The sequence below is a fragment of the Lipophrys pholis genome, assembly GCF_963383615.2.
Source record: "Lipophrys pholis genome assembly, chromosome: 3".
Taxonomy (NCBI): Eukaryota; Metazoa; Chordata; class Actinopteri; order Blenniiformes; family Blenniidae; genus Lipophrys; species Lipophrys pholis.
In genome coordinates, this window is record NC_137627.1 from 17,138,552 (window position 1) to 17,162,561 (window position 24,010).

Consider the following 24,010-nt stretch of genomic DNA (forward strand, 5'->3'; position numbering starts at 1 on the left):
AGAAGAGCCACCAATAATGCCATTCATTTCTTCATGATTTGCTTTGTGTCTTTCATCATTTTCAAAGGTGTACGTTTGCTTCCTTTCCAGAACTTTGTCGCCATAGCAGGTCAAGAGTACGACAACCCCAAAGTGAAGCCCTCGTCCTCGGCCAATGCCCTCTACGCTCTGGCGACCAGGTACACGCCTCTGCCAACACGATGTTAATAATATATTTTACTTGACTATCCTTTGCTTTTCAAACACTCAGTTGTAACGTTTCATAAATGAGTAATTCCCGTTTACATTGTACGCGTCTCTGCTCCCAGACCGTCTCCAGCTCTGAGGTCCGTGGCAGGCGAGGATGCACGTGACAGCGAGGAGGAGTCGGATTACATGATCCCCTCCTCTCGCCCCGTCCTGCCCCCGATCACAGCCCCACCTGTAGGGGACATCCCACCAGTCCCACGGCCCCAGCTGCCTCAGCCCTCGCCGTCACTCCAGACGCAGAGTCAGGCCTCTCCGCTCAACTCCCGGTAGTCAAAGCTCAATGAACCCACGGCCGCCACCTCCAGACCACATCAGGAAGTGTGTGGTTGTTTCTGCCACGGCTCACGTGTTGTTGCTGCGTGTCGTTGCAGGCTGACGCTGGCTGAATTAGAGGATGGACCTCAAATGTATGAAGACATGTACAACATCCAGTCCAGGTCACAACAAGCCAGAGATTCAGGTGTGTTTGCTCAGAAGCTGCGGTGCAGCAGAGACTCACGTTTTATCTGTCTCCCCTGCTTGAATAATACTTTCTAATATTTGGGAATAAAACCAAAATCATTGCCGTCAAATATGTGAATTGTGTTTGTGGTTGCAGTTCTGAATCATCTGAAGTTGTTTTACAAAGACTTTTAAATTTGTTGAGAAGTTATATTGTGTACGGTCGAGATCAGAAGTTTTCAAAGTGTGAGGACGAAATATTTGCAACACTTAAGACTTTTAGACTAAACTAAAGCTTATTTTTACTTTTACGTCATCTTTGAAAATAATTTCTAAAAATGTGTTTGAATGAAATAAAGAACAGTTTCAGGAATGGCTTCAGGTAAATAACTCGAATGCCATCAACTCTCATGTTGACTCATCGTCTTCCATTGCTCCAGATTACTCCGAGTTGCCTCCTCTGGCGTTGACCAACGGGCCCCGAGAGCAACCGGTGGAAGAGAGGGAAGAGGAGGAGAACGGGTACGACTTCCCAAAGCCCAGACTTCCGATGCCTCCCGCCCGACGGACTCTGTCAGAGATGGGGGGCTCTTTGTCCTCTTCTTCCTCATCTTCGTCATCATGCTCGTCTTCCACGGCTGCTTTCAACCGCCTCTCGTTGGATTCGGATGCCGGAGCTGTGGCCGGTAAGTTTTCTCTCACGTTAATGATAATCGTAGCTGCTGATCCATTCATCGGTGAGATAAAAACACTCGTCTCGTGTCGTTCATCAGTTTGGTAGTATTGCTGTATGAATGGTTTGCATATTTACAGTATTTAACAATCTGAGATCACGTTGTAATTGTGACGTATCCACTGCTCAGAGAGATCTCATGCTAAAGTTATATTTTTAATTAACTGAAATGAAAATGAATCCGTCTGCCTCAGTTAGAAATACTCTTAACGAGACGGCCGACCCTTTAGAAAATGGATCTCAGTGCAAATTAACATTGAAATCATCTACAAATTGTACATCTGTGATGCCATCTTGAACATGATTTTTCTTTCTCCCCCCAAATATGAGAAAATGAGCATCTGTTTCACTAAGTCACTTGGTTGTAGCATAATAAATAAGAGCAGCCCTCATGTTCAGACTCCTGCCAGACGGAAATCCATTGAACTTTCTGATGGATCAATATCTGGATTACGAAAACGCTGTGATCCAGAGAAGTCCTCTAAATCTTTCTGCCGCTCTGGTGTGTGAAGCTAAACACAATACAGATTTCCCAGAAGCTCTCTGGGAGCAATAGAAGACTCAGGTTTGGGCTTTGGACATTGCAGCGATCAATCCGCTGCAGAGCGGAAAAGACAAGTATTACAAGACATTCAGTGTGTGATGTTTCTGAGGTGGAGAGATTGATTTTGGTGGAGACTTTTACAAAGGGTTTTAGCTCGGGGAGAGTTTTCGAATGAAAGAATGACCAGGATGCCACAAGGGCTGCTCACATCGGCTTGATCGGGGAGGTCAAAGCTACGGTCCACCAGAGAGTCCAATATGGCTGATTAACTCGTACCCCCCCTTCTAGTCCACTTCATCCAGCTCTCCACTCACCATGTGTTTTTGATTTACCTCTGTTCCTGTGCGTCCAGCCTTCTCTGAGCCGGGGGAGGCGCCGGCGAGACCTCCGAAGCCCCTCCCACGACGGATCAACTCCGAGCGTCGGCCCAGTCCCGTCCCGCCCGCCCCCTCTCCCCCCTGCAGCGGGGCGGTGGGCGGGGAGGCCAACCCTCAGATCAGCAGCGAGATCGAGCACCTCATGAGTCAGGGATACTCCTACCAGGACATCCAGAAGGCGCTGATGATCGCGCAGAACAACGTCGAAATGGCCAAGAACATCCTGCGCGAGTTTGTCTCCATTTCCTCCACGGCTCACATCCTCACATAGCACACTCCCCGGGCCCGGTTCCCGCCTTCGTGCTCTCGCCCTAGCTTGGCCCAGCCTGGTTTGGTGACGGTTGGCACTGACCAACCCGAAGCCCCCAAACCCATTGCCTGCAGCAGCGCCCCCTCGAGCGCTGCCTGACGACCTACACCCCCTCCCCACACACACACCCTCACCCCCTGTGGATTTTAACTGGCCGTTGCTCCAGTGAGCTCGCGGTACCTCCAGGAGTCTGCGCCCTGCACTCCATGCGCTTTCAACAGTGTGGGGCCTGCTTGGAACTGCCTCGGCAGGCCTCGGCGTTTTCTAGAAGGTCTGTGTGGGACTGACGGAGCAGGAGGGGAGCGGCCGCCGTGAGACACAAGACTTACACAAGAATCCCAAGAGGACCGACTCCTACTCGTCATGTCGAAGCCTCTTGCTGAAAATGTAACCAACACCTCACAAATAAAACTAAAAAGTGTATGTCTATATGAAAATTTAATATATGAGTAAATATATATTAAATGTGTGTAATATATTCAGTACGTGCATATATGGTATGTGATTACAGCTCTGAGGGTCGCTGTTGGTACAAGCGATATGTGTAGACAGGGACCAGATTAAAGTCTGTCAGACTGAGGGGACGTGAGACTGGAAACGTGAGGAAGAGGAGGAGCCTTCCTCATCTGGACGAGCTCGCGGGCAGCAGCCGAGCTTTTTCACCATGAAGTCAGTCTGTTAATGCAACGACAAGGCTTTGGTACTTCTTTTTTTTTTTTTTTAAACGAGAAACCTGCTTGTCGTGTTTTTGTTAAAGTAGCATGACGATGGTTTCAGGTTGTGTGTGTGTGTGTGTGTGTGTGTCTGTTTGTGTGTGTGTGTCTGCCTGCCAGACCTGCGCTTCATGGCCTGCTCCTACATGAACTCCCGCCCCCTGTACAACATGAATGTGGATTTTCAGTCGGTGTACTCGGACTCTGTAAAACGTACTACTGCTCTGACTCCCGGCAGCTGGCGGTGAGACGACTAATGAACGTGCGATCTGTGGCGGCTGAAGTGCTCAGCCTCTCGTCCGACTTCACGGGCGAATGGGGTCCGTCGATTGGGTTCTGTCTCCAGTTCGGTCCGCTGGTATGAAACAAAACCGAAAAGAAAAAAAAAAACTCATTGATTTACTTTGATAATATATTATTGTAATATGATCATAAATATTGTTATAATTCAGAAGTGCTTCACTGCTGCTACTATTGTTAGTGCTAAACGATTTAAGCCTTAAATGTACATTTGTGAATAATGTGTTTAACCGTCATCCCCTTTTCTTTAAAGTGACAGTATCACCTGTTTCTCCAGTCCATGATGTAGCATACTTGAAAGTACAAGCAGCCTTCTCAAGCTGTCCACTCTTCAGTGTTTTTGGAAACTTTTTCTTTATATTACAAGTACTGTGGAAAAGTCCCAAAGGTTCCAGATTTACTCTACAAATGATCATAATTGTATAGCCAATGTGAAGAAGAGTATGAGAAATAAGTAAGATCTTTTTACAGATGAAGTTTCCCCGAGAAGAACTGATGCCGTTTTTGGGGGTTAATACAGAGAGATCTCCCGTCGCTCCAGCCTGAAGCCTTTGCACAGTACACTAATCTTTTTCCTGCGTCGTCACGAAAATGAAGCAAGCAAATTGCTTTTAGCTCGGAGAGCAGCCACCTGCTAATCGATCGATTGCTTTCACAGGCTGCCGAGGCTTTTTAAACTGTGGGCTCATGGGTTTTACTGGCCCGCCCCCGAGTCTACATAAAAGAAAAATCAGTGTTTGGGCCGACTGTAAGAACTAACTCAGGAAAACAAAACGTTGGAAAAGACGAGTGGCGTTCACCCTGGCTGTCGCGACCAGGAGGACCTGCTCCTCCAGGTGACGTGTGGCCAAAACAATATCCGCTTAATGAAGTTCACACAAGTAGCCTAGTAGTTTTTTGTTCGTCACCTCATAACTTGCACATTTTATTTTGTTGTGTAATTTCTCCAGTGTTCGCGGGGCGAGGGACAGCGGCTTTCCATTTCCAGGTACTATGAAAGAAACCCGCCGGGAGCTTTTAGGTACATCGTCTCCCAGCATATGAAGAATGTTTTAGTTTTGTTCTCGGGAGGACGTCGGTAGCTAATGGGCCCAGGTCACGTCGTCGCCGTGTGTAGACTGGAAGCTATCTCCTCGCTGGCCGGCTGGCCATCCTCTTTATTTCTCTTTACTTCTTTTCTGTTCCCAGTTGCCTTTGAGAGAACTCGTTGAATGATGGGTAACGGACGAAGAGGTCCTCAATCCTCAATACTGTACCAATGTTTTTTTCTTTGCCGTCTCAAGGACGGCGTGTCATTGTGGTGTATCATTTCCTCTTTACTTTTATGTTTTTTTTGCACAGGATACCAATTTGTGCTTTGATACTGTCACTCTAAAGAAAACCGGCAAAGAAAACAAATTGTATAAAGATCGGTGATTTGAAAAAAGAACGATGGCTGTTTTTATTAAGTTTTTTGCATTCCTGTACATGTATTTTTTTGTTGTGTTTTTTTTTTTGTTCCAAAGGTTTTGTTTACTGATGTGAATAATTCTGTGAGCAGTGCCATATGTTTCGAGATCCTCGCCACATTTAGGAGGAAAGCCTTTGTTTTTAAAGACGGTTTGTAGGTGTTGATCTGGAGAGGGAACTCATCTCTCCCTGCTTCTTCAGCTTCCTTTTATCCCCCCCCCCCCCCTTTCCCCCGTCCCTCCCTTTCCCAGATCCCCCGGTCAGTCTCACTGCTGGAGTACTTCAGTTGTCTGCCAGCAGAGGGAGCCATTGTTTGACGCAGCTGCCCCGCTTCCCATCAAGTTTAAAAAAAAAAAAAAAAAAAAAGGCATTCATTTCAATTCTCGATGGTTTTTAAAGCTCATATCACTTTGGAAGTATGCACATTGCTGTTAATAAAATAAGCAAAAGCCATCACGTGTCCTCTGTGTTTATCAACACTTCAGCACATGATTAACATTTATAAAATGTTCTGTATCACAGTTAAATCTTCACTTTATTCTGACAGACACAGCTCACACACTGGTGTGTCGAGTCCTTTCTTCGTTTTTTCTTCAGGAAATTTAAGTTTAGTTATAGGATTGATTACAGCATACCAGTGTAAGTAATTAAGTCAAGTTTGTTTATATAGCACCTTTCACAGGTATAGATCACAAAGTGCTTTACGTCGGGTAATCCAAAAAAAAAAATGTAATAGCAATTTCACATGAAATCTCCACAATCCTGAGGAAAAGATTTGGGTACGTAACAGAGCATCTGATGTCTTTCTACTTGAGTATCTTAACTTTTATCTACTTTTTGGTGTTAAACTACTTTCACGCTGTTATTCCTTTTCTAATGACCTAAATTGAACTTTCCAGAAAGGAACACAGTGGAGAAGTGATCAGCACTTTTTCCTCACTGTGATCCCCAGTTTGACTTGTGGGCCTTTTCTCGTCGCAGTTCTCTGTCCAAAAACGGGCGCATGAGGTGAAGTGGTGATTTTAAATTGCCCCGAATTGTAAGTGTATCTGATAGTTTCCGCCTCTTTGTGCCCTGGTGGAGTTGCTGGGATCGGCTCCCAACAACCATCCTAACCGTTGGAATAAAGCCGGTAGAAGATGGATTGACAAGACCTGCTCAGAAAGACATTACGCTTCTATTTAAAACCGCCTCAGCCTCTCGCAGGTAATCATAGTGGATATTCAGAAAAGTAATCTAAGCCGTGCGCCTTTAAACGTTTCTTGTTTCTCTTTTTATTCTATTTTTGATTTTGCAGCTGATCGTCTTCTTGCCGTTTGCATTGTAATGCATTTGATAACTGCATTATCAAGCCGAATGTGATCCAACTCCCCGTCAAGTAGATCAAATCACCATGCTGTAAATCTCTGAGGTAACCTAATGAACCTGTCTGCTGTTTACAGAAAGGGGCTGCTGCTGATCTACTTTCATTCATGCCTGCAGCGGCAGGGAGGGGATGATGGGAAAACAATACACAAGTCCCTCTGTGATGCAGCACCACACTTCATTTATGTGATTTTCAGGAAGTTCCCCCCAAAGATTTTCTGTCGAGAGCAATTTCAATTGGTGCCAGTTAAAGGAAAACCGTTTTTCTTGTGTAAAACAAAACTGATATGCCTCCATCCCCTTTCAATACGTCGATCTCGATGAGGACTTTTAGAATAAAAAGCAGAGCTGACTGGCTGCATGTTTAGTTTAAGACTAAATCAGTTCCAGGTCAGTACACAGCCTTTTAGAGAGACTTTTATCTTGCAGTTTGACGGATACGAACACAAAATAGAAAGAAAATCAATGTAGACAGACGCACTAGATTACCTGCATATCTATAGAGAGCAATTAGCAAAGAACCACAAAAAGTCACTATTAAAAACCTAAAAAGTTAAAATCAGTACAGAAATGTGTTTCTAGATAGGCAGATTGTATTTGGTGGAAAGTGTGAAGGGGTGCCGGTGTCGTACCATACTAATGGTTACTGACCACTGACTTAACCTCTGACCTTTCATTCATAAGTTGGTGAGACATCAGAGTGGACCACATGCCATAAAAACCTCCTGCTTCTTCATCAATGGAAGGAGGCCTTTTGTTCATTTGATATCATCTATCATCCCCTCTCACCACCAGTTCATTTTTAAAAAAGATTTGTCTAAAAAACTTTATTGTCATTCTGACAATTCCATTTTCAATGCAGGGTCAACGATGAAACACACAAAACGTACCCGAGATAAAATATTTTAAAAATCCATGAGAATAGAATAAGGTGCCTAAAATGCAGTGCAAGAATAAATAGGTGGAAATAGGTTAAAACAGAAGAATAAATAAGTATTCCCAGTTCTCTGTTTAGAAGACGGATGGCGGCGGAGAAAAAAAAACAGTTTTTGAACCTGGCAGTCGTACATCTCAGGCTGTGGTACTTCCTGTCTGATGGGAGGAGAGGAAACAGTCCACAGGCCCTTGGTGAGCCTCAGTGCCACTGACAATGATCTTCTCGACGGCCCTCACCACTCTCTTCAGTGCTTCTCGGTCAGAGGCGGTGCGTGGAGAGACCAGGTGAGGTTGTCCGCCACACACACCCCCAGGAATCTGGTGTGCCGCGCCATTTCCACTGAGGTGTCCATGATGTAAAGGGAGGTGTGCACTGGCTGTCTCTTCCTGAAGTGGATTACCAGTTCTTTGGGTTTGTTTGACATTCAGGATCAGATTGTTCCCGTCACACCGCTCCACAAAGGCCTTCACTTCCTCAGCTCGCTCACTTATTTATATATATTTCAAATTATACATTCAGTTTTATGTAAACGTTTTATGTAACTTGTAAAATGTATTTATAAAGTAACTATTTGAGCAGCTAATAAGTACAAGAACAGGAATGAAGTATGAAAAGTTCCTGAAACTCTTTTTTACATATGTTTATTCTCATTACCATGATTCCATTTTTTATTTTAGATGAGTCCCTCTGACATTGGTGTTGTTTTAACAATAGAAATCTAATCTGTGGATTCTATTGGATTTAATAAACGTTCTTTTTTTTTTACCTGACCAAGTGTTTGAAAAGCACGTAAAGGAGAAACTTGTGTTTTCCTTCTGTGTTTAAATACTGAGGTGTTGCTGGGGGTCGTCGTTCAATTCAATTTAATTCATTTGGAGGGAATTACACAGACGCCCAGACAAGCTCGGTACACGAAAGCAGTAAACTCGGCAAACTTGGACTCAAATAATCATCAATGCAATATTTCCCACCTCCAGCTGGAGACCCCGTTCGTACATGAGATCAAGTACATTAACTTATAATGTACGTCACACATTCACAGACAAAAACACGACCAACGATGGCTGCTGTGCAAAGTGATCGCAGTCCAGGGTTCAGAGTCAGACACACATCAACATCTTGGCAAGGAAGAGATCAGGGATCAAACCCACGACCTTACAATGGAGGCCAAGCTGCTCGACCAACCACTGCTGCAGGTTGTCGTCTAAACAGTCTCTATATTTCATCTCTCCCCTCACCGCTCACGCCTCACGTCATTTTCCCAACTGATTGGTGCTGATCAATATTAGGCCTTCTGTATAAGTTACCATGGCAACGTATGTTAAAAAGTTAATCTAATGCAGGAAATCCAGGGTTAATCCTGAAGTGGGCGTGTCGACAAGTGTTTGTCTGTCTGGAGCAGCGACAGGACAAAAAAGAAAAACTGAAGCACCATCGGAAATACAGACACCAGTGTGATATTTTTCCACGGTCAATCTTTATTTGGCAGGATTGTTTTTTAAATCTGAGAATTGTTTTGAATGTCATCAATTAAAATAAATTTTACATCTCCAAAGCAGTTAAAGGCATTTTGAAGGTTTCACACATCCAAAAATCATCTAACAGTGGTGGCTCTTTAAAACACTAGAGAGAGAGAGCGATAAATAATAAAAAAAAAGAGGACGGGATGGGGTGGACAGAGGAGCTGTGGCTGCATGGGCAGCTGGATTGTCTTCAAATCGAATATGCAGAGTTGGAGTCACAGTCGCTTCCCTCCTCAGGCGTCTCATGCTGGAACTCCCAGGTCGGTTCTCGTGGCATGTAAATGAGGAGCGGCGGTCAACTTAAGGCATCGCGTCTGAGGGGTAGTCTGCGTCTGGCATCAAACTTTCTTTTTTTCTTTTCAAGTTTCCGTTAACACAGGGTTTCTTTCATTCATTCGTTACACAGGATCTATCCTCTTTCCCGTAGAACGAGGGCAACTTCATGCCGTGAGCCATATTTACCATGGACCAATAATCTGTTTGACCCTCGGCCTTCCTCTTGAAGAAAAGAAAATAAAATAGACTGAAATATATTTTCATTGACATACAGTCTCATAAAATAAAACAGCGGTTTCACATTAAACAAACCACAAACACAAGAATAACCACAAAGAAATCAGTGCACTGAACATTAAACATCACTGTGACTAACAGTAGAAAATGTGGTGTGTTTTCTTTTTTTTTTTTTTTTCATGGCTTTGGATCTTTGATTGTAATTCCTAAGGCATCTCTAACTTTATAACACGACTGCTGGCAATGCTTGAACTGTATCTCGCACACACGCGGACACAACATTCCAACTCCACGGCGAAAGAACTGAAAAATGAAAGAACTGTTAGCCATACGATGTCACCCGTCTCGCCAAGTTTTCTACGTTACTAAACAACAACAGAGGAGAGTGAAGCTCAGTGGGTAAAAAGCAGTGAGGGGAAAACAATAAGTACAAACAAGGTGTTATTAGATCGTCTGGAAGAAGGGTCTGCAACCTGCAGCTCTGCTGCTTTACTGCAACTTTATTATTGTTCATTTTCAATCTTTCTGACTTTTAGGGTTTGAAGCAGGAGATGTCAGGATTGTTACCACGGAGATAACTGCCTCTTCCTCTCATTGTGACGCAGTTTAACCAGCGCTGGGTTGTTCGGCCACTAACAGGGAGCGAGATCTGGTTTATAACCCTGCAACACGAGTTTCACCCTACTGGTGATGCGTTGTTGGAAAAGTCATTATGTGAATGTAAATGTGTGGCATATTGAGTCTGAAACAGCCCAAACCAAAAATAGCATGTTTGTGATTTTAAACTAGTTCTCTAATTATTTAACTGTAACATAAACGGTGTTGGTTTGTCAGGCTAAATTACCTGCTGATTTTTTTTTTTAAAGGTTGAATATCTGCAGACATGGAGGTTTGCTGCAGTCTGGCTCTCCCGACTGCAGAAGGTTGCAGACCCCTGATCTGTGACATGCTGTGGAGGTGATGTGGAGACATTAGTTGAGCCCCAAAATTTCAGTGTACAGACTTCAGCTCAACAAAACCAAAAAACAAAAAACAAAGACAAAAATAAAAACTAGACATCTACCTAAGCTCCTCTTAAAGAGCACCCAAACAAACAAAGAAATACACTATTTATTTTTGGTAGGTTTTTTTTTTCTTCTATCGTGTTATTTTAAATAAAGAAATACTGTATGTATATACATAGATTATAATATGTACACTTGTACTGTTTCAGGCTGCTCTTCAGTGGACGCCCGAGGTGATGCTTGAGGTGGATACAAAAAGAGTCGCCGGTCAGCTTTGTGCTCTAAACTTTGGTGCTATGGGCGATCGGCGTTTTAAAAGGCTTACGGTAACGACATGACAGTCTAAGGTTTGTCCCGGGTTGAAGGTGACACATTCATGAGCAGAGTTATGAGACGCAGCTCCGGAGCTACGCGCGATGAAAGAAATGGCGGCGGACGAAAAGCTGGCGCCTGGACTAAACCGAGCCTCGGTCGTCTCTGACGTGGCGAGGGCCGAGAGGCGGGCGGAGCTTCTCCAGGACAGTAACGCTGGAATCAGGAGCTGCGGTGGGAGTTTAAAGGCATCGACGGGTCTGAGCCTGAGAGCGGGCGAACAGAAGCAGCTGTCGGTGTGTCGGTCTGCGGTCACCTCCTCAACTCTTCCAACAGCTCCAGGGACGCGGCGGCCATTACTGCAGAGTGAAAAACACACAGGCAGAAAGAGCTGAGCTCGTATTCAGCAAAAAAAAAAAAACAGTGACACGAACATTATTTATTAGCTGATGGCATTAAAAGAAATAGGATTTATTTATGTGATCGTTTGCGTCACAGCAGCGCTCTGCTCTACTTGTCTACCTGGTCGTTGGGAGGCTGTTTCTCTCCGTTGACCCCAAGGAGAATGGCTTCCTCTGTGTTGTCGCTCTTCATCTCCACCACAATGTTGTCCTTGCTGGACTTCCCTTTGGTGCTGCAGGAGCAGGACCGACTCAATAAAACAACGTTCTGCTGTGCAATCACAAAATGCTATAATGACCCTACGTGCAGCTCTTAAAAGAAATGTTACCTTCGTTCACATGAAATAAGATATGAGAGTAATTGACAAGTGTGGTTTGGTGAGTTTAGGCTGAAAGACAAGCTGCGATCGGGGACTCATTTTAATGACGGCAGCATTTTGCCCGTGAAACGAGCTTCTTTGAAGAGAGGAATCAACCAGTAACTGATTTTTTATCCGAGGATAACATGTGATTGCCATTCCCTTGGGATTAGACACACGAGAAGCGGGAGAATCTCGTGCATCTGTTGTGCAGAAGTCACGTTTTCATCCAGTAAAAAAAAAAAAAAATCAATCATTTCTCAATCATCTGTGATGCCGAAAGAAACATTCAGCGAAAGTCTCTACCACTGTGGGAGCTCCTCAATATGCCGTCGCATTTCCATAGCAAACAAAACAAATTAGACTTTCTCACCGGTATTGATACAGATGTTGTACAGCTGTGGGGCTTTTAATCACATCAGAACAGCAGCACATTGAGGAGGCACGGTTTCCTTTGAGGAGCTTTGTAATGTAGAGTTTCCTTGTTCTCCCTGTGCCTGAATAAGCTTTCTTCAGCTTTTCCTGCTTCCTCCCAGTCGAACTGAACTACTGGTGTGTTTTTAAAAATCATTTGGTGATTTCTGATTTTCATAGTTTTTAAAGTCTGGTGTGAAAAACTAAGTTCATACAGATATTATCTTTTTTTTTTTTTTTTTATCCATCTTCTATGCCAGATCGTCCCACAGAGGGCTGCCAGAACAATCCCAGCCCCCTGTGGGTGAAGCCGGGGTACATCCGGACAGAGACAGACCACAACGCACAATGACACGTTTAAGTCACAAATAAAGTTCTTGGAGTACCTGCCGAAAACCCAAACACGCACAGGGAGACCATGCAACCCCCCCCCCCCCCCCCCCCCCCCCCCCCCCCCCCCCCCCCCCCCCCCCCCAGGCCATGACTGAAACCCAACTCAAAGCACTGTGAAGCTCACATGTGTCGTTCACACTTACAGGTCCTGCTTCCCAGATCGGCCGCAGATTTTCCCCTTCTTGTAGAGGAAATAGAGCACGGCTCCCAGGATGGCCAGAAGCAGGATGCAGATGATGATGACAGCAATGATAACACCATTGCTCTCTGGTGGAGAAGAAGCACAAACATACACACAAAAAACAAAAAAAAGCACAGGGTCAGACAGTGGACTCTGAAGGCGAGGACAGCAGGAGGCAGGAGAGAGAAAGGGAGTGCTTCAGCTGGAGGTGGAGAGCAGTTTTTTTAATCTACAGTGCATCTACATGGAGAGCGTCATTCACGTGACCCGAACCTGCCAAACATAGAGAGAGAGAGAAGAAGGTGCAGAGTGTCTCAGGACCGCGGGAGGACGGGAGTGAGCGTTGAACAGCATGACAACATGCAGAGGAGAAGGTGGAGGTGATGAACAGTCCAACCGCGGTCCGATGTTCATCGGGAGAAAAGTGTGATGAATGCTGGGAGGTGAGAGAGCCAGAGGGGAGGGGGGGAGGGGTTGGCGGCATTGGAGGGGTGGCTTTGGTGAAGGAACCGAAAGAAGCTCAGTGCCTTTTTTTTTTTTTTACGTAAAAGTGGGAGAGAATTTGCAGCAGCGTAACATACAAACCTTTCTGGATTTTCTTTGGTGGGATAACGCTTTCTGTTACGACTGAGAAAAACCAAACGAGCACAGTTGTCAGTAGACGATGACGGTGTGTGTGTCTGTGCGTGTGTGTGTGTGTGTGTGTGTGTGTGTGTGTGTGTGTGTGTGTGTGTGTGTGTGTGTGTGTGTGTGTGTGTGTGTGTGTGTGTGTGTGTGTGTGTGTGTGTGTGTGTGTGTGTGTGAATATTAGCAGGTCTCACATAAACACACATTTCATGGATAATTAAAAAAAAACTAAAACATGACCCCTCTCTCTCTCTCTCTCTCTCTCTCTCTCTCTCCCCCCCCCCCCCCCCCCCCTCTCTCTAACCTAAGCATGAACAAGGAAACAGCACAAACAAGTCATATTTCCCTGCCCTCAGACGAGGTATCAGCCAGGCTCACTTTGAACTCAGCCATACCTGCTCCTTCTATCACCCCGACTCTTCTCATAACCAAACCTAAACATACCTTCTAGTTTTATGACACGAGATCCTATGGGTCAGTGTTTAATCAGGTTGACTTTAACAACAGTAGATAGTATTAAATCAGAGACAATCTTTTCGGCGATTGGGATTTAACGCCCGGCACCCGACAGTAAATCTGTGGTCAGTAGAAAAGCAGTGTTGTTCTTTGCGTTTTATCTCATTGAACAACACTCTCTGGGGAACGCATGAAGACAGGACAGCTTTCCTCTGAGGGGCCACACATTTCCTGACATGACGTACATGAGGAGGGGAGGCAGACACACAAAAACACAAGACAGCAGTCGTAATGGGAGTCAGGAGACTCGCTCAGAGTGCATTCAAAGTATCAGCTCCGACACACAGATGTGTGTGTGTGTGAGTGTGTGTGTGTGTGTGTGTTTGCATGTGCGTGTGGTTGAGCACAAGACGTAACATATAATACTGCATTCATTCGATCTATCTCAGTAACTGTGTGTCAGAACAGATCACTGATGGCTATTTTAATACAACGTTTTATGATTGACTAAATGTTTTCGCAAATTATCATTTCATTTGAATGTAAAAAGCCAGAAGATGGCAATGATGTCATATAAAAATTTTTTTTACAATTACTGACACTCAGAAAATCACAAAAATAATGTGTAATTTGCAAATGCATTGAATTAGTTCATATTTAAACAGACAAATATTCATCCAATTTCTTTCATGAATTTATAGAAACTAAGCTCACATCCACAAACATTTCTCGATTGGAAAAAAATGAAAAACTGATTCATATTTGCTTCTTGCAAAGTTGTAAATTTTTAAAAAGTATCCACAAGTCCTATGAAAGGAAACACAGTGGAGTGGAGTTTTTAGATCCCTTTGGGTTTATTTTTCATTGTATTTTCATTCATTATTTTCGGAGTTTATAAAGGTTGCCTTTGTATTTGTGGATTTTTGTTTTCTTTACGTCACACACAGACACTTAAAGTTGACGATCAGTTCAAACCCAGTTTACTGACACTAATCCACATAGAAGCAGTATCGTATATGTTTTTGCTTAATTTCTAAGTATTTATTAACAGAAAAATCATGAAGTGAGTGAATGAAACACTTTGCAGCAACAATGAATGTCTGAGATTATACCCAGTATAAGAGTAAATACCTCTTAGAAACCCTTCAGTTTTTAATTTCTAATTAATATCCTGGTAATGACCTGTTTGTTTTGATATTCATGTGGATGTTTGTTTTGTTTGCTTCTTTTTTTTTTTGACGTGTTGCGCTACTTTTTAGAAGCACCTGTTGTTAAAGACTGACAATCGATGCGTTTCATTCTATTATATTTGCGTCATATTGCAGCTGGTTTCAGTGAAACAGCTTGAAGAGCGCCGTGCAGAGTGACTGTGGTCTTACCTGTGGTGGAGGAAATGGTTGTGGTTGTTGCTGGTGTGGTGGTGGTGGTGGTGGTGGTGGTGGTGGTGGTGTGTGTAGCTACAAACAGGTGGAGGCACAGACAGGAGGACACTCCCTGTTACAACACTGAGGAGGGGGGAACATTGAACAGCCGCACAGCTTCACAGGGTCTCATTGGAGAAACAACATCGACACAGATTGACATGTCAAGAGTCACAGGCGACACTTCTGGAGCGCACGGCACAGCTCAGGGCCTTCGGACGGAGCGAAAACAAACAAGGAGCCGACACGGACGAGAAGGGGAAGGGGGATGTGAGGGGAGGACAGACAGCAACACACACACACACACAGAGAAAAGACAAAGAGACACAAACAGGAAGCGCGAGCAGCAGGTCTCACTGGCTTTGATGTTGAAGGTCACTGCGTCGGAGCCGTATTTGTTGGAGGCCTGGCAGACAGCGGTGATGTTGGAGGAGACTTGGACCGTGAACACGCTATGAAAGCCGCTCTCGGTCTCTGTCGGCGTCGTCTTGGTGACCTGCCGCAAACACGAGTTAAAGAACAGGAGGGGTCAGATATGAGAGGCTGAGCGCAGATCACCGTCCTGCTTCGTCTGGAAGATGACGAATCCAGAGGATTTCTATATAATATGAAACCAACTGGAGTTCATGTTTTTGTATTTGCCTGTTCATTTTTCATGTTCTCTCTGCTGTTGTTGCGATATCCATATTCCTATTCATAGGAAGCACTTTTTATCACCCTGCTGCTACATAAAGTTGCCTTGCTTTGTGCACTAAAGGCTTCCTTTCTCCATACCTTTCCATCAGAGGTGGTCCAGGCCATTTCGGGAGCAGGGTAACCTCTGGCATGGCACTCCAGCTGCACTGACTTCTCGGTACTCTCGATATCAGAGTCCTTCTCCGTGATCTGCGGCGGGCCTGCAGGCAGACGGGCAAGAAAAATACCAGGCGTGAGCAGCTCTGTGATGTCATTCAACAATTTGCTGGTAATCAGGCTCCACAAGCTGCTCATAACATCGTATAAACAGTGATGAACTGGCTCACCTGCCACGTTAACATTAAGCGCGCTGCTGGTCGACATTCCCTCGATTTCAGGAACAGTCACGACGCACTCGTAAATCCCAGACGTGTCAAATGTGACGTCGCCTATGATCAAACTGTGACCGTTTGAAACCTCCACTCCACCCTGCATGCCAGAGCAAAAATATGAATTGTCGTCATGAGGTAACGTTTGTTTTTTAAATGCATTCAGAGCTGAATAGAAGCCCAGCTCTGTAGAAAAGTTAAGCACACAAATTCACACACATGACTTCACATGCTACTCAAGCACATCTTAAATACCATTTCCCCGATAAAGTCAGTGATATTACCATATATTCCAGATTCATTGCATGTATACCGAATCATTTCAAACATTGGTTTATTCTTTTCTCATTTCTGTGGGAACTCTATCTTTCTTCTACAGTGCAAAAACATGCAGGTTACTTATTGACTCTAAATTGGCGTTTGGTTGTCCCTTGGTGTGAGGCGGTGATGGACAAAGTGACCTGGACGGGGTTTACCACATATTGAGCTGCGATTGATTCCAGCCATCTTTGGCTACATCAAGCCTGAGTGAATGACTGGCAGAATGCGGGGGGTGTATATGTCATAGTTTCACCTATTTATGTTTTTCTTCTTTTGTTTGTGTTTTTTTGTTTTTCCTGTATTCCACAAGGTTCTGCTTATTTTGACTTTTTTTTTTTTTTTTTTCCCATGTTCATTTCATGTTCATCATCTGGACAGTCGCTGCATTTCACTGCCATACTTGTATGTGACAAAGAATCAAATCTAATCCGAATGAGCTGAGCAGTTGTCTCCACTGCAAAACACGAAACAAACGATGGCCATCAGCTAGAAGTAACTGCTGCCACGCTCCCGCCACAACAGGCCTCAAGTTGACAAGTCTTTGTTGTTTCGGTATTTATCATGAACGTGTCACCTTAAACCAGACTGTGTTGGTCGGCAGAGACGACAGCGCGTTGCAAGTGGCCTGCAGCTGCTCCCCTTGTCGCACCTCCATCGTCTCCTCGGGCGTCACCACAGCAGGTTTCAGAACTACAAACATGTAAAGTGATGGAGGGTGAATGGATTAGGTGAAACACACGGTATTTGTTGTAATCCTGAGAAAACAAATAGATATGAATTCCTCACAGTTGACGAACACCGAGGTATTGTGTGAGACGGAGCTCTCCGCAATAAACTCCGGGTCAAAAGATTCGCACGTGTAGACGCCGCTGTTCAGACGCGACACATTATACAGCTCCAGCATGTCGGTCTCCCAGCTCCCACCATCCTGCAGACACCCACAGCGATCTCATCACGCACGCACAAAATGTTCACACGAGTGACAGAGCCGGAATGAGACTGCTTCACAAATACTGCTGAAGATCCAACTGAGCGGCTCGTTGATTTTCTTACATTTAAGTGTGTGATTGTGAAAACCGAGGACGGCGAGTTCCCGTTGCCCTCGCAGTGAAGCGTAAGCTTGTCTCCTTCCTTAATTTTACCCGCAGGGGATTCCACCCAGATATTTACTGCATCGTGCGGGTCTGAAACAGAGAGAAGCAGGTAACAGGCATGAAAACAAAACACACGTGACGTCAAATCATTGGGCTTCTGTGGAGATTTGCTTTGATAACTCAGATTTAACGCAAAGACATTACAGACGACTCCAAAAGTCTTCGATTTGATTTGAGAGTTGAACTTACAGTACACAGTCACGTTAATGCGGCTGGTCTCAATCATTTGTGTCGCTCCGGGAACAAAGTAGGTGACCTCGCAGTAAAACTCGGCATCTTTATCCTCCTTCATCACCCTCATGCTCAGCTCGCTCTTGACCGAGTACAGGCCGCTCGATTCAGTCGTGATGCTGGACGCCACATTCAGCACTGGAAGACACAAACACGTCCGGCAAGATACAAAAACGATAAAGTGGCAAATAGTATTTTTCCCAAAATCCACGCCTGAACTTAACACGGTTGAACACTCGATGTGTGTGTGGATTATTACATATTTATCTATGTTTTCCTTTTCTTTAAGCACGCAAAGTAGATTACATCAGCTAAATTATACAGTTTTAATCCCGATATTCCGGATAATTGTATCACATGCAGTGAGGAAATTGGTACGCCGTTCCATTGCATGTGAGAGGTACTTGGACTGATCTCTAGATTGACCCTGTTATTCCAATGGAAGCGAAGCTTTGTTCGCTCCATATCGACCCAAAGAGTTTCACTGCAAATTGAAAGGACATGCAAAGTTAATACTTTCCGTCTGTTGCAAAAAGGGGACTGCTTTGAGATGGAAGTGTATTGAGGGGCCGAATTGCAGTCAGTGGATTAAGGAGATGACTCCCAATCTGACATTAGAAAAACTGATTTAAATAGTCAGAGGTCAAACTGAGGAATTCTATGAGATGTGGATTTCTTTCTTACACTTCAGAGATAATTAAATGTACGATTGCTCGTGATTAGACAGGGACTGATACCAACACCAGCATCGTACCAACCTGTGATTTGCTATTTCAAATGAATTAACATTTAATCTTTTACTTTTGTTTATTTTTTTATTCATTTTAAAGTAACACTTTTATTTTTTATTCCTTTTCTTGATCTATAATCACTTATTCGGTTTACTTCAATCAATACAGATTGGATTGGCAATTTTATTATTTTACGTGTGGTTTTATTGCTATTTTATTTAAATTTAGTTTTTCAAATCAAGTCAAATCAAACTTTATTTATATAACACTTTTCATACATAGGTTGCAGCACAAAGTGCTTCACATACTATATAAAGAAAAAGGAAAACACACACACACGACCGCACGACCGCATGAGCACACACACACACACACACACACACACACACACACACACACACACACACACACACACACACACACACACACACACACACCACCAACCAGTTGTTGCCGAGGGGGGTTGTGAATGTTGTTGTGTTGCGATTGTTGTGCAACGTAAAGATGAAAAAGACAATAAACAAAGTGTGGGGGGAAAAAAAAAAACCAAAAAAACAATGCACAAAGTTTGTTTTTTCTGTTTCATTCAAAAGAGAGCAGAGGAAGAATGCTGTCTGTTGAGCCTTTTTACCATTGGGGATGGCGCGGAGCGGCGTGTTGTTCCTGTACCAGGTGACGTTTGGTTTGGGGTATCCATTTTTGACCTCACAAGTGCCGATCTGGGGAGTTGATGGGAAAAAGGTTTTTAGGAGTAAAAGTGGAACCCGACAGCCGTTTCATGCAATCACATGCTAACAACGCAAAGCTTGCGCACCTTGGATGGCTCTTCGTCGCTGACAGAAAGCCCCGTCTGCACGGCCTCGATGGTTAGAAAGTTTGGCGTTTCTGTACATCGAATGAAAAGAAACTCAGACGACAGGTAAAAGAGGAACATTTACGAGTCCTAACAGCTCAGGATTGGCCGTGCTGAACACCGAAATCAGTTTACTGTTTGCAGTCGTGTAAAACTCTAAACAGGTCAGGATTTGTGAAAAGAAGAAAGTAACTACAGCTAATAAGGAGCAGAGCTCTTCATAAAACCAAGATTCAGGACCAGATTGATGGAACTGGTGAATTTCTGTAAAATAGGTCAATTTGTGGAACAAAACTGGAACAAAAACTTAATAACACGCAAGAAGTAAAGATTTTATTAAAATGTTATTGTTATGAAAATACAAAGAAATTAAATAAGAGTATCATAACGTTGTCATGTGAGAAAACTGATGAGTCATTTTGTTTTTAATGATCATTGTAAACTAATTATTTCACACAAAGGGGCAGTTTAGTCATCTTTCTGCCCCGTCATTCACAAGGCTGGAAACCCTCGTATTGTTTTGCGTGTGTGTGTTTGTTTTTTTTTCTTTTGTCAATGAATGAAATAAGACGAACAATTTGAATGTGTCGTTTCTTTCAAGAGCAGTTGAGCATCATGAAGGAGAGAAAGCTGTTGAGGTTCTCTATATTGCTTTAGCGCATCAGAGTTCACCAGGCTTTCTGAGCTGAACGTCTGAATGCAGCATGACAATCATCAGAATAGGAATCTTACTGAGACTTCTGATCAATAAAGACACTTTTCGACATGGAGACACGGCTGTGAGCCAGGTTTAAGCTTACACCTCACACACTTGTCATGCAATCAATACTTGATTTAACATTTTTCCAAACACATTCTTTCAGAAATGACTGACTGTGTTTCTAATCTGTAGACTTCATAGTTTCCTCACAGCGACAAAAACCATTGGAAACTTTTCTCCCAGAGGGAATCTCACCAAACACCCTCAGCTTTGTGCGTCCCTCCCCTGTCCTGTCGACGAGAATTTTGACGAGGCAGATGAACTCCACCTCGTCCTCCAGCACCACGTTTCTGATGGTCAGCACCATCTTCCCGGCGGCGATGGAGCCATTCATACTGATCCGGTCGGTGAACGGCGTGCCTTGTTCAGCAATGTTGGATTTGGCGTCCCGGTAGTAGATCCTCACCTTTTCATTGGACCGCGTCACCTACAGGATGGAGGTTAGACTGCTCAAGCACATGGGTGAAGCGAGTTCAGGTGTGTAACAGGTGTGTAGCGTTATTACATAAAGAGTTGAAAATGTATCGCATTAGAAGAGATTGAACCAATATTAAATAATGTGGAGCTACAAGGTGTGATTGAAACTCACGTAGAACCACTGGATGATCGTGGCGTCGGTGCCGGTGCCGTTTTCTGGTGTGAACATGCAGGTGATCTGAGCCGTTTCTCCCAGGACGACCTCCACCTTGTCCTCCATGTTCACCTGCACATCCGCCCAGGCTGAAGGAGGAAAGGACAACAAGCTCAGTGCTGAAGCTTAACACCTTTTAGACATGTATAACGCTCTTGCTTCAAAACACTGAAAATGTCAAACGTTTCACAATTATTCACAGAATGTACAAAGTTTATCTGTAAATGAAAACCTCATTTCCTCATTGGTACAATGCATGCTTAAGTTACATTTTTTAATTACATTGACAGAATAGTGGGACATCATAGTATGATTAACCACGGCTGTAGTTCAGTTGGTTGAGCCCGTCAAATGTGAACTACTTTTTAAAGCACATTGAGACTGCTCAGGTGGTAAAACACCAGTGAAAGGTCAGTAAGCTTTTATATTAAAGAGATTTAAACACAAATTTTCTTTCCAATTCGCAGTTTCTTTCTAAAAAAAAATGTAATAAATGTGATAATAGCAACCAATAATCTAATCCCTGCCAATAACTAATAAGGAAATAATTGGACAATAATAACAAAGACTGCAGACATAACTGAGGGAGAGAGTATATGTACTACATATTATGTAGTATGCATATCCACAATGAATGAATATGACAACTAAGTCCATCCACTTAAGCTCTTTTTCATCAACTGCACAAAAAAATATTTTCTTTCCAAGAAATGCAGTCATTGTTATGGATCTTTTAATTATTGGATGTAGTTAGTGCATTTTCAAAATGTATTTTTAATAAGCTTTATATATTCATACGTTCAATTATGTTTACTTGCATTTGTCCCTGTGACACAATAGCGATAGCAAACCATGTGGAGATTCAGAATAAAAGAAAAATATGTATACTGACGGGATAAATCCAAAAATTCATACATTTTCAAAGGATTTCTAATATGCTACTTCAAAACTGTGATAACTCTTTCAGTTGTTAGGAAATTGTTATTACACCATTGGCAAGTTGTGAATTTATTGGCTTTATTACATTTGAAATGACCACAATGATCACACTATTGACAGATATTGTGTTATTGCCAATTATTACATTATTGGCTACAACAGTGACTTAATGAACAAAGTTTCATGAGTACCTCAAGGTAATGGATTCATCTGCATCACTATGTGACACATGTGACATGGAAAATCAAGATTTACACATCCAGAATAACACTCTTTCTACAAGCGCAGGAGGCTTCTACTTTTTATGCCGGTGCGACTGGACGAGTCTACCAGCGTTTGTCAAATCAGGGATCAGAGCAGAGGTCTGCAATCTTTCAATGTGGGAGGGTTCCGAGTGAAAATGGTTAGAAACCCTAAGTCAGGATGGGCAAACTAGGTCATTGTGAGGACCACAACGATATCATAGTCGTTACCAAAAGGCTAAATTCTAATGATGTATATAAAAATTACTGCAAATAAAATTCCTGAACATTTTTATTCTTTTTTTTTCTTTCTTTTTTTTTAATCCGATATGGTATTAAAATAGTATATGTGGTTAAAATGACTGTCATGCTCTATCTGGTAAGCCAAAAATAATGTTTTTTTTAGTAATTTAGCCCATTGGTCTGTAATACTCTTTCAAAAGATTCAGGATTTCAACAATCCTGAATAAAAGATTGTCTATATACTCGTAGCTGTACTTCATTATTTAAATGCACATCTAGACTCCGAACAGCACTATACATGCCATCAATAATTGTAATATCTTCACCTTTTACCAAGTGTAACATGACAAAGATGTCCTTAAATAAAAAATATCATTCATACTAGGCTCCAGCCATAGCTTGATTTTTGAAGCTGACACACAAATATTTATATTTAAAAGTTTGAAAATAGTCAGGAATTATTTAATGGTAAATATAAAACTATTTACAAAATGGACAAGCTCTATGTAATGGAGATTTCTGCACCCCACAAACAATCTGCACCTACAGTATATACTTTATCTGCAGTACAGCAGTTAAAAGTGCCAATAAATCTTTATTAATATGAAAGACAGAGAAACAAGCCCAACATTAAACATTGTGGCTGAAACTTGTCTTTACAAGGTTGTGGATTACGCTGAATATACAACACTGTAACATCAACATTCAAGAAAAAAAAAGAAAGAAAGTCATGGTGGGTCAAAGGGAAGAGCGAGATGCTATGGCAGGAATGAGAAGCCCACCCATGTCCACATTAATGTGCTGCATTCCAACATGTCACCCTCTCGCAGGAAGAAAGGCTCAATTTACAGGCAGCATAGACGCTCCACTGTTCCTTCATGTTCCGTCTCTAAGGAACGACTGCTCTTCTCCTCCCAGGGTCTCTCGATGAGACATACCCTCTCACTTACCAAGCAGGAACCTCAATTACATTTTGCAGTGTTTCTGTAGATGGACCAGTAGATGCATATGTAGCCTGGAGCCTAGAGTGTCTGTAAATGCAACCTCCCCTCACCATGGAGAGACAGGCTGCAGCTGTTTATGTGACGATGACTAAAGACAAAGTAAATGTAGCTCATCTGTGTCCTGTAGTGACCTCTCTCGAATTCACTGCAACGCCACTGAATGACGTTCACGTCTCGGCTCGGAATATTGGAAACACATTTGTTTTAAAATAGACATTTAAAATAGCCTTGCATAGATTTTCTTCTACAATATAAAAGTGTTATTTGTAATACTATGCATTGATTTAAACGTACTATTTGGATTGCACAGACTGTTGAAGGTATTACTGTTTCTGCAATATAGATTTTGTTCCTAATATAATTAAAATACACAACAAATTCAGTTCATTTAATTGTGAAATTAACTGCATAAAGTTAAATACAGGATGCACTGTGGTGTAGTGGTTTGCATGGATGGATGGATGGATGGGAAATTGAACACACACAAATCTCTGCATTACCACACATACAGTATTTCTGTATAAATACCTAACACACACAGAACAGAGCACTGTGGTAACAGAAAGTGACAGTTTGACATCGAGCCCTTCGGCCTGCGCTATTGATTTTAAAACGGGGTTTCTTGAAGTTAAACTGTGAAGTCAAAGCGATTGCAATCAGCGGACATCAACCAAGACAATGAAAGATCAAATAACTTTGATTATGTCCTAAATTAAACGTGATTTTCCACTGGTGATTTTGCCATGTTCTTTCATATGATGTACTGTATTTCTACACTAAAATCACCTCTTTGAGTGGATAAGCGAGCTCACGTA

The 24,010-nt window shown here is 43.0% G+C and overlaps 2 protein-coding genes across 7 annotated transcripts in view; one reads left to right on the forward strand and one right to left on the reverse strand.

Moving 5' to 3' along the window:
- Positions 1 to 5,498, forward strand: part of cbl (Cbl proto-oncogene, E3 ubiquitin protein ligase) — a 42,854-nt gene extending 37,356 nt beyond the window's left edge. Inside the window, exons 12-16 of the mRNA XM_080459879.1 lie at positions 91 to 179; positions 309 to 515; positions 621 to 709; positions 1,131 to 1,376; positions 2,320 to 5,498. Of these exons, the coding sequence (XP_080316005.1) occupies positions 91 to 179; positions 309 to 515; positions 621 to 709; positions 1,131 to 1,376; positions 2,320 to 2,615 (927 nt within the window). The 3' untranslated portion in view covers positions 2,616 to 5,498. The remainder of the gene's footprint in view (positions 1 to 90; positions 180 to 308; positions 516 to 620; positions 710 to 1,130; positions 1,377 to 2,319) is intronic.
- Positions 5,499 to 8,883: 3,385 nt separating this feature from the next.
- mcamb (melanoma cell adhesion molecule b) overlaps positions 8,884 to 24,010 on the reverse strand; it is a gene marked incomplete at its 3' end in the record, with an annotated part of 41,155 nt that continues 26,028 nt past the window's right edge. Inside the window, exons 2-17 of one of the 6 annotated variants that reach the window (XM_080459768.1) lie at positions 20,726 to 20,856; positions 20,332 to 20,563; positions 19,338 to 19,408; positions 19,155 to 19,242; positions 17,751 to 17,930; positions 17,461 to 17,591; positions 17,194 to 17,335; positions 16,982 to 17,097; positions 16,045 to 16,186; positions 15,797 to 15,918; positions 15,380 to 15,518; positions 14,981 to 15,058; positions 13,104 to 13,145; positions 12,481 to 12,604; positions 11,293 to 11,404; positions 8,884 to 11,129 (exon numbers count right to left, since the gene is read on the reverse strand). In XM_080459768.1, coding sequence (XP_080315894.1) covers positions 11,127 to 11,129; positions 11,293 to 11,404; positions 12,481 to 12,604; positions 13,104 to 13,145; positions 14,981 to 15,058; positions 15,380 to 15,518; positions 15,797 to 15,918; positions 16,045 to 16,186; positions 16,982 to 17,097; positions 17,194 to 17,335; positions 17,461 to 17,591; positions 17,751 to 17,930; positions 19,155 to 19,242; positions 19,338 to 19,408; positions 20,332 to 20,563; positions 20,726 to 20,856 — 1,853 coding nt within the window. Of the gene's footprint in view, positions 11,130 to 11,280; positions 11,405 to 12,480; positions 12,605 to 13,103; positions 13,146 to 14,980; positions 15,059 to 15,379; positions 15,519 to 15,796; positions 15,919 to 16,044; positions 16,187 to 16,981; positions 17,098 to 17,193; positions 17,336 to 17,460; positions 17,592 to 17,750; positions 17,931 to 19,154; positions 19,243 to 19,337; positions 19,409 to 20,331; positions 20,564 to 20,725; positions 20,857 to 24,010 lie in introns of those variants that run through there. The other 5 variants (XM_080459770.1, XM_080459767.1, XM_080459772.1 and 2 more) reach the window with 5 other exon arrangements.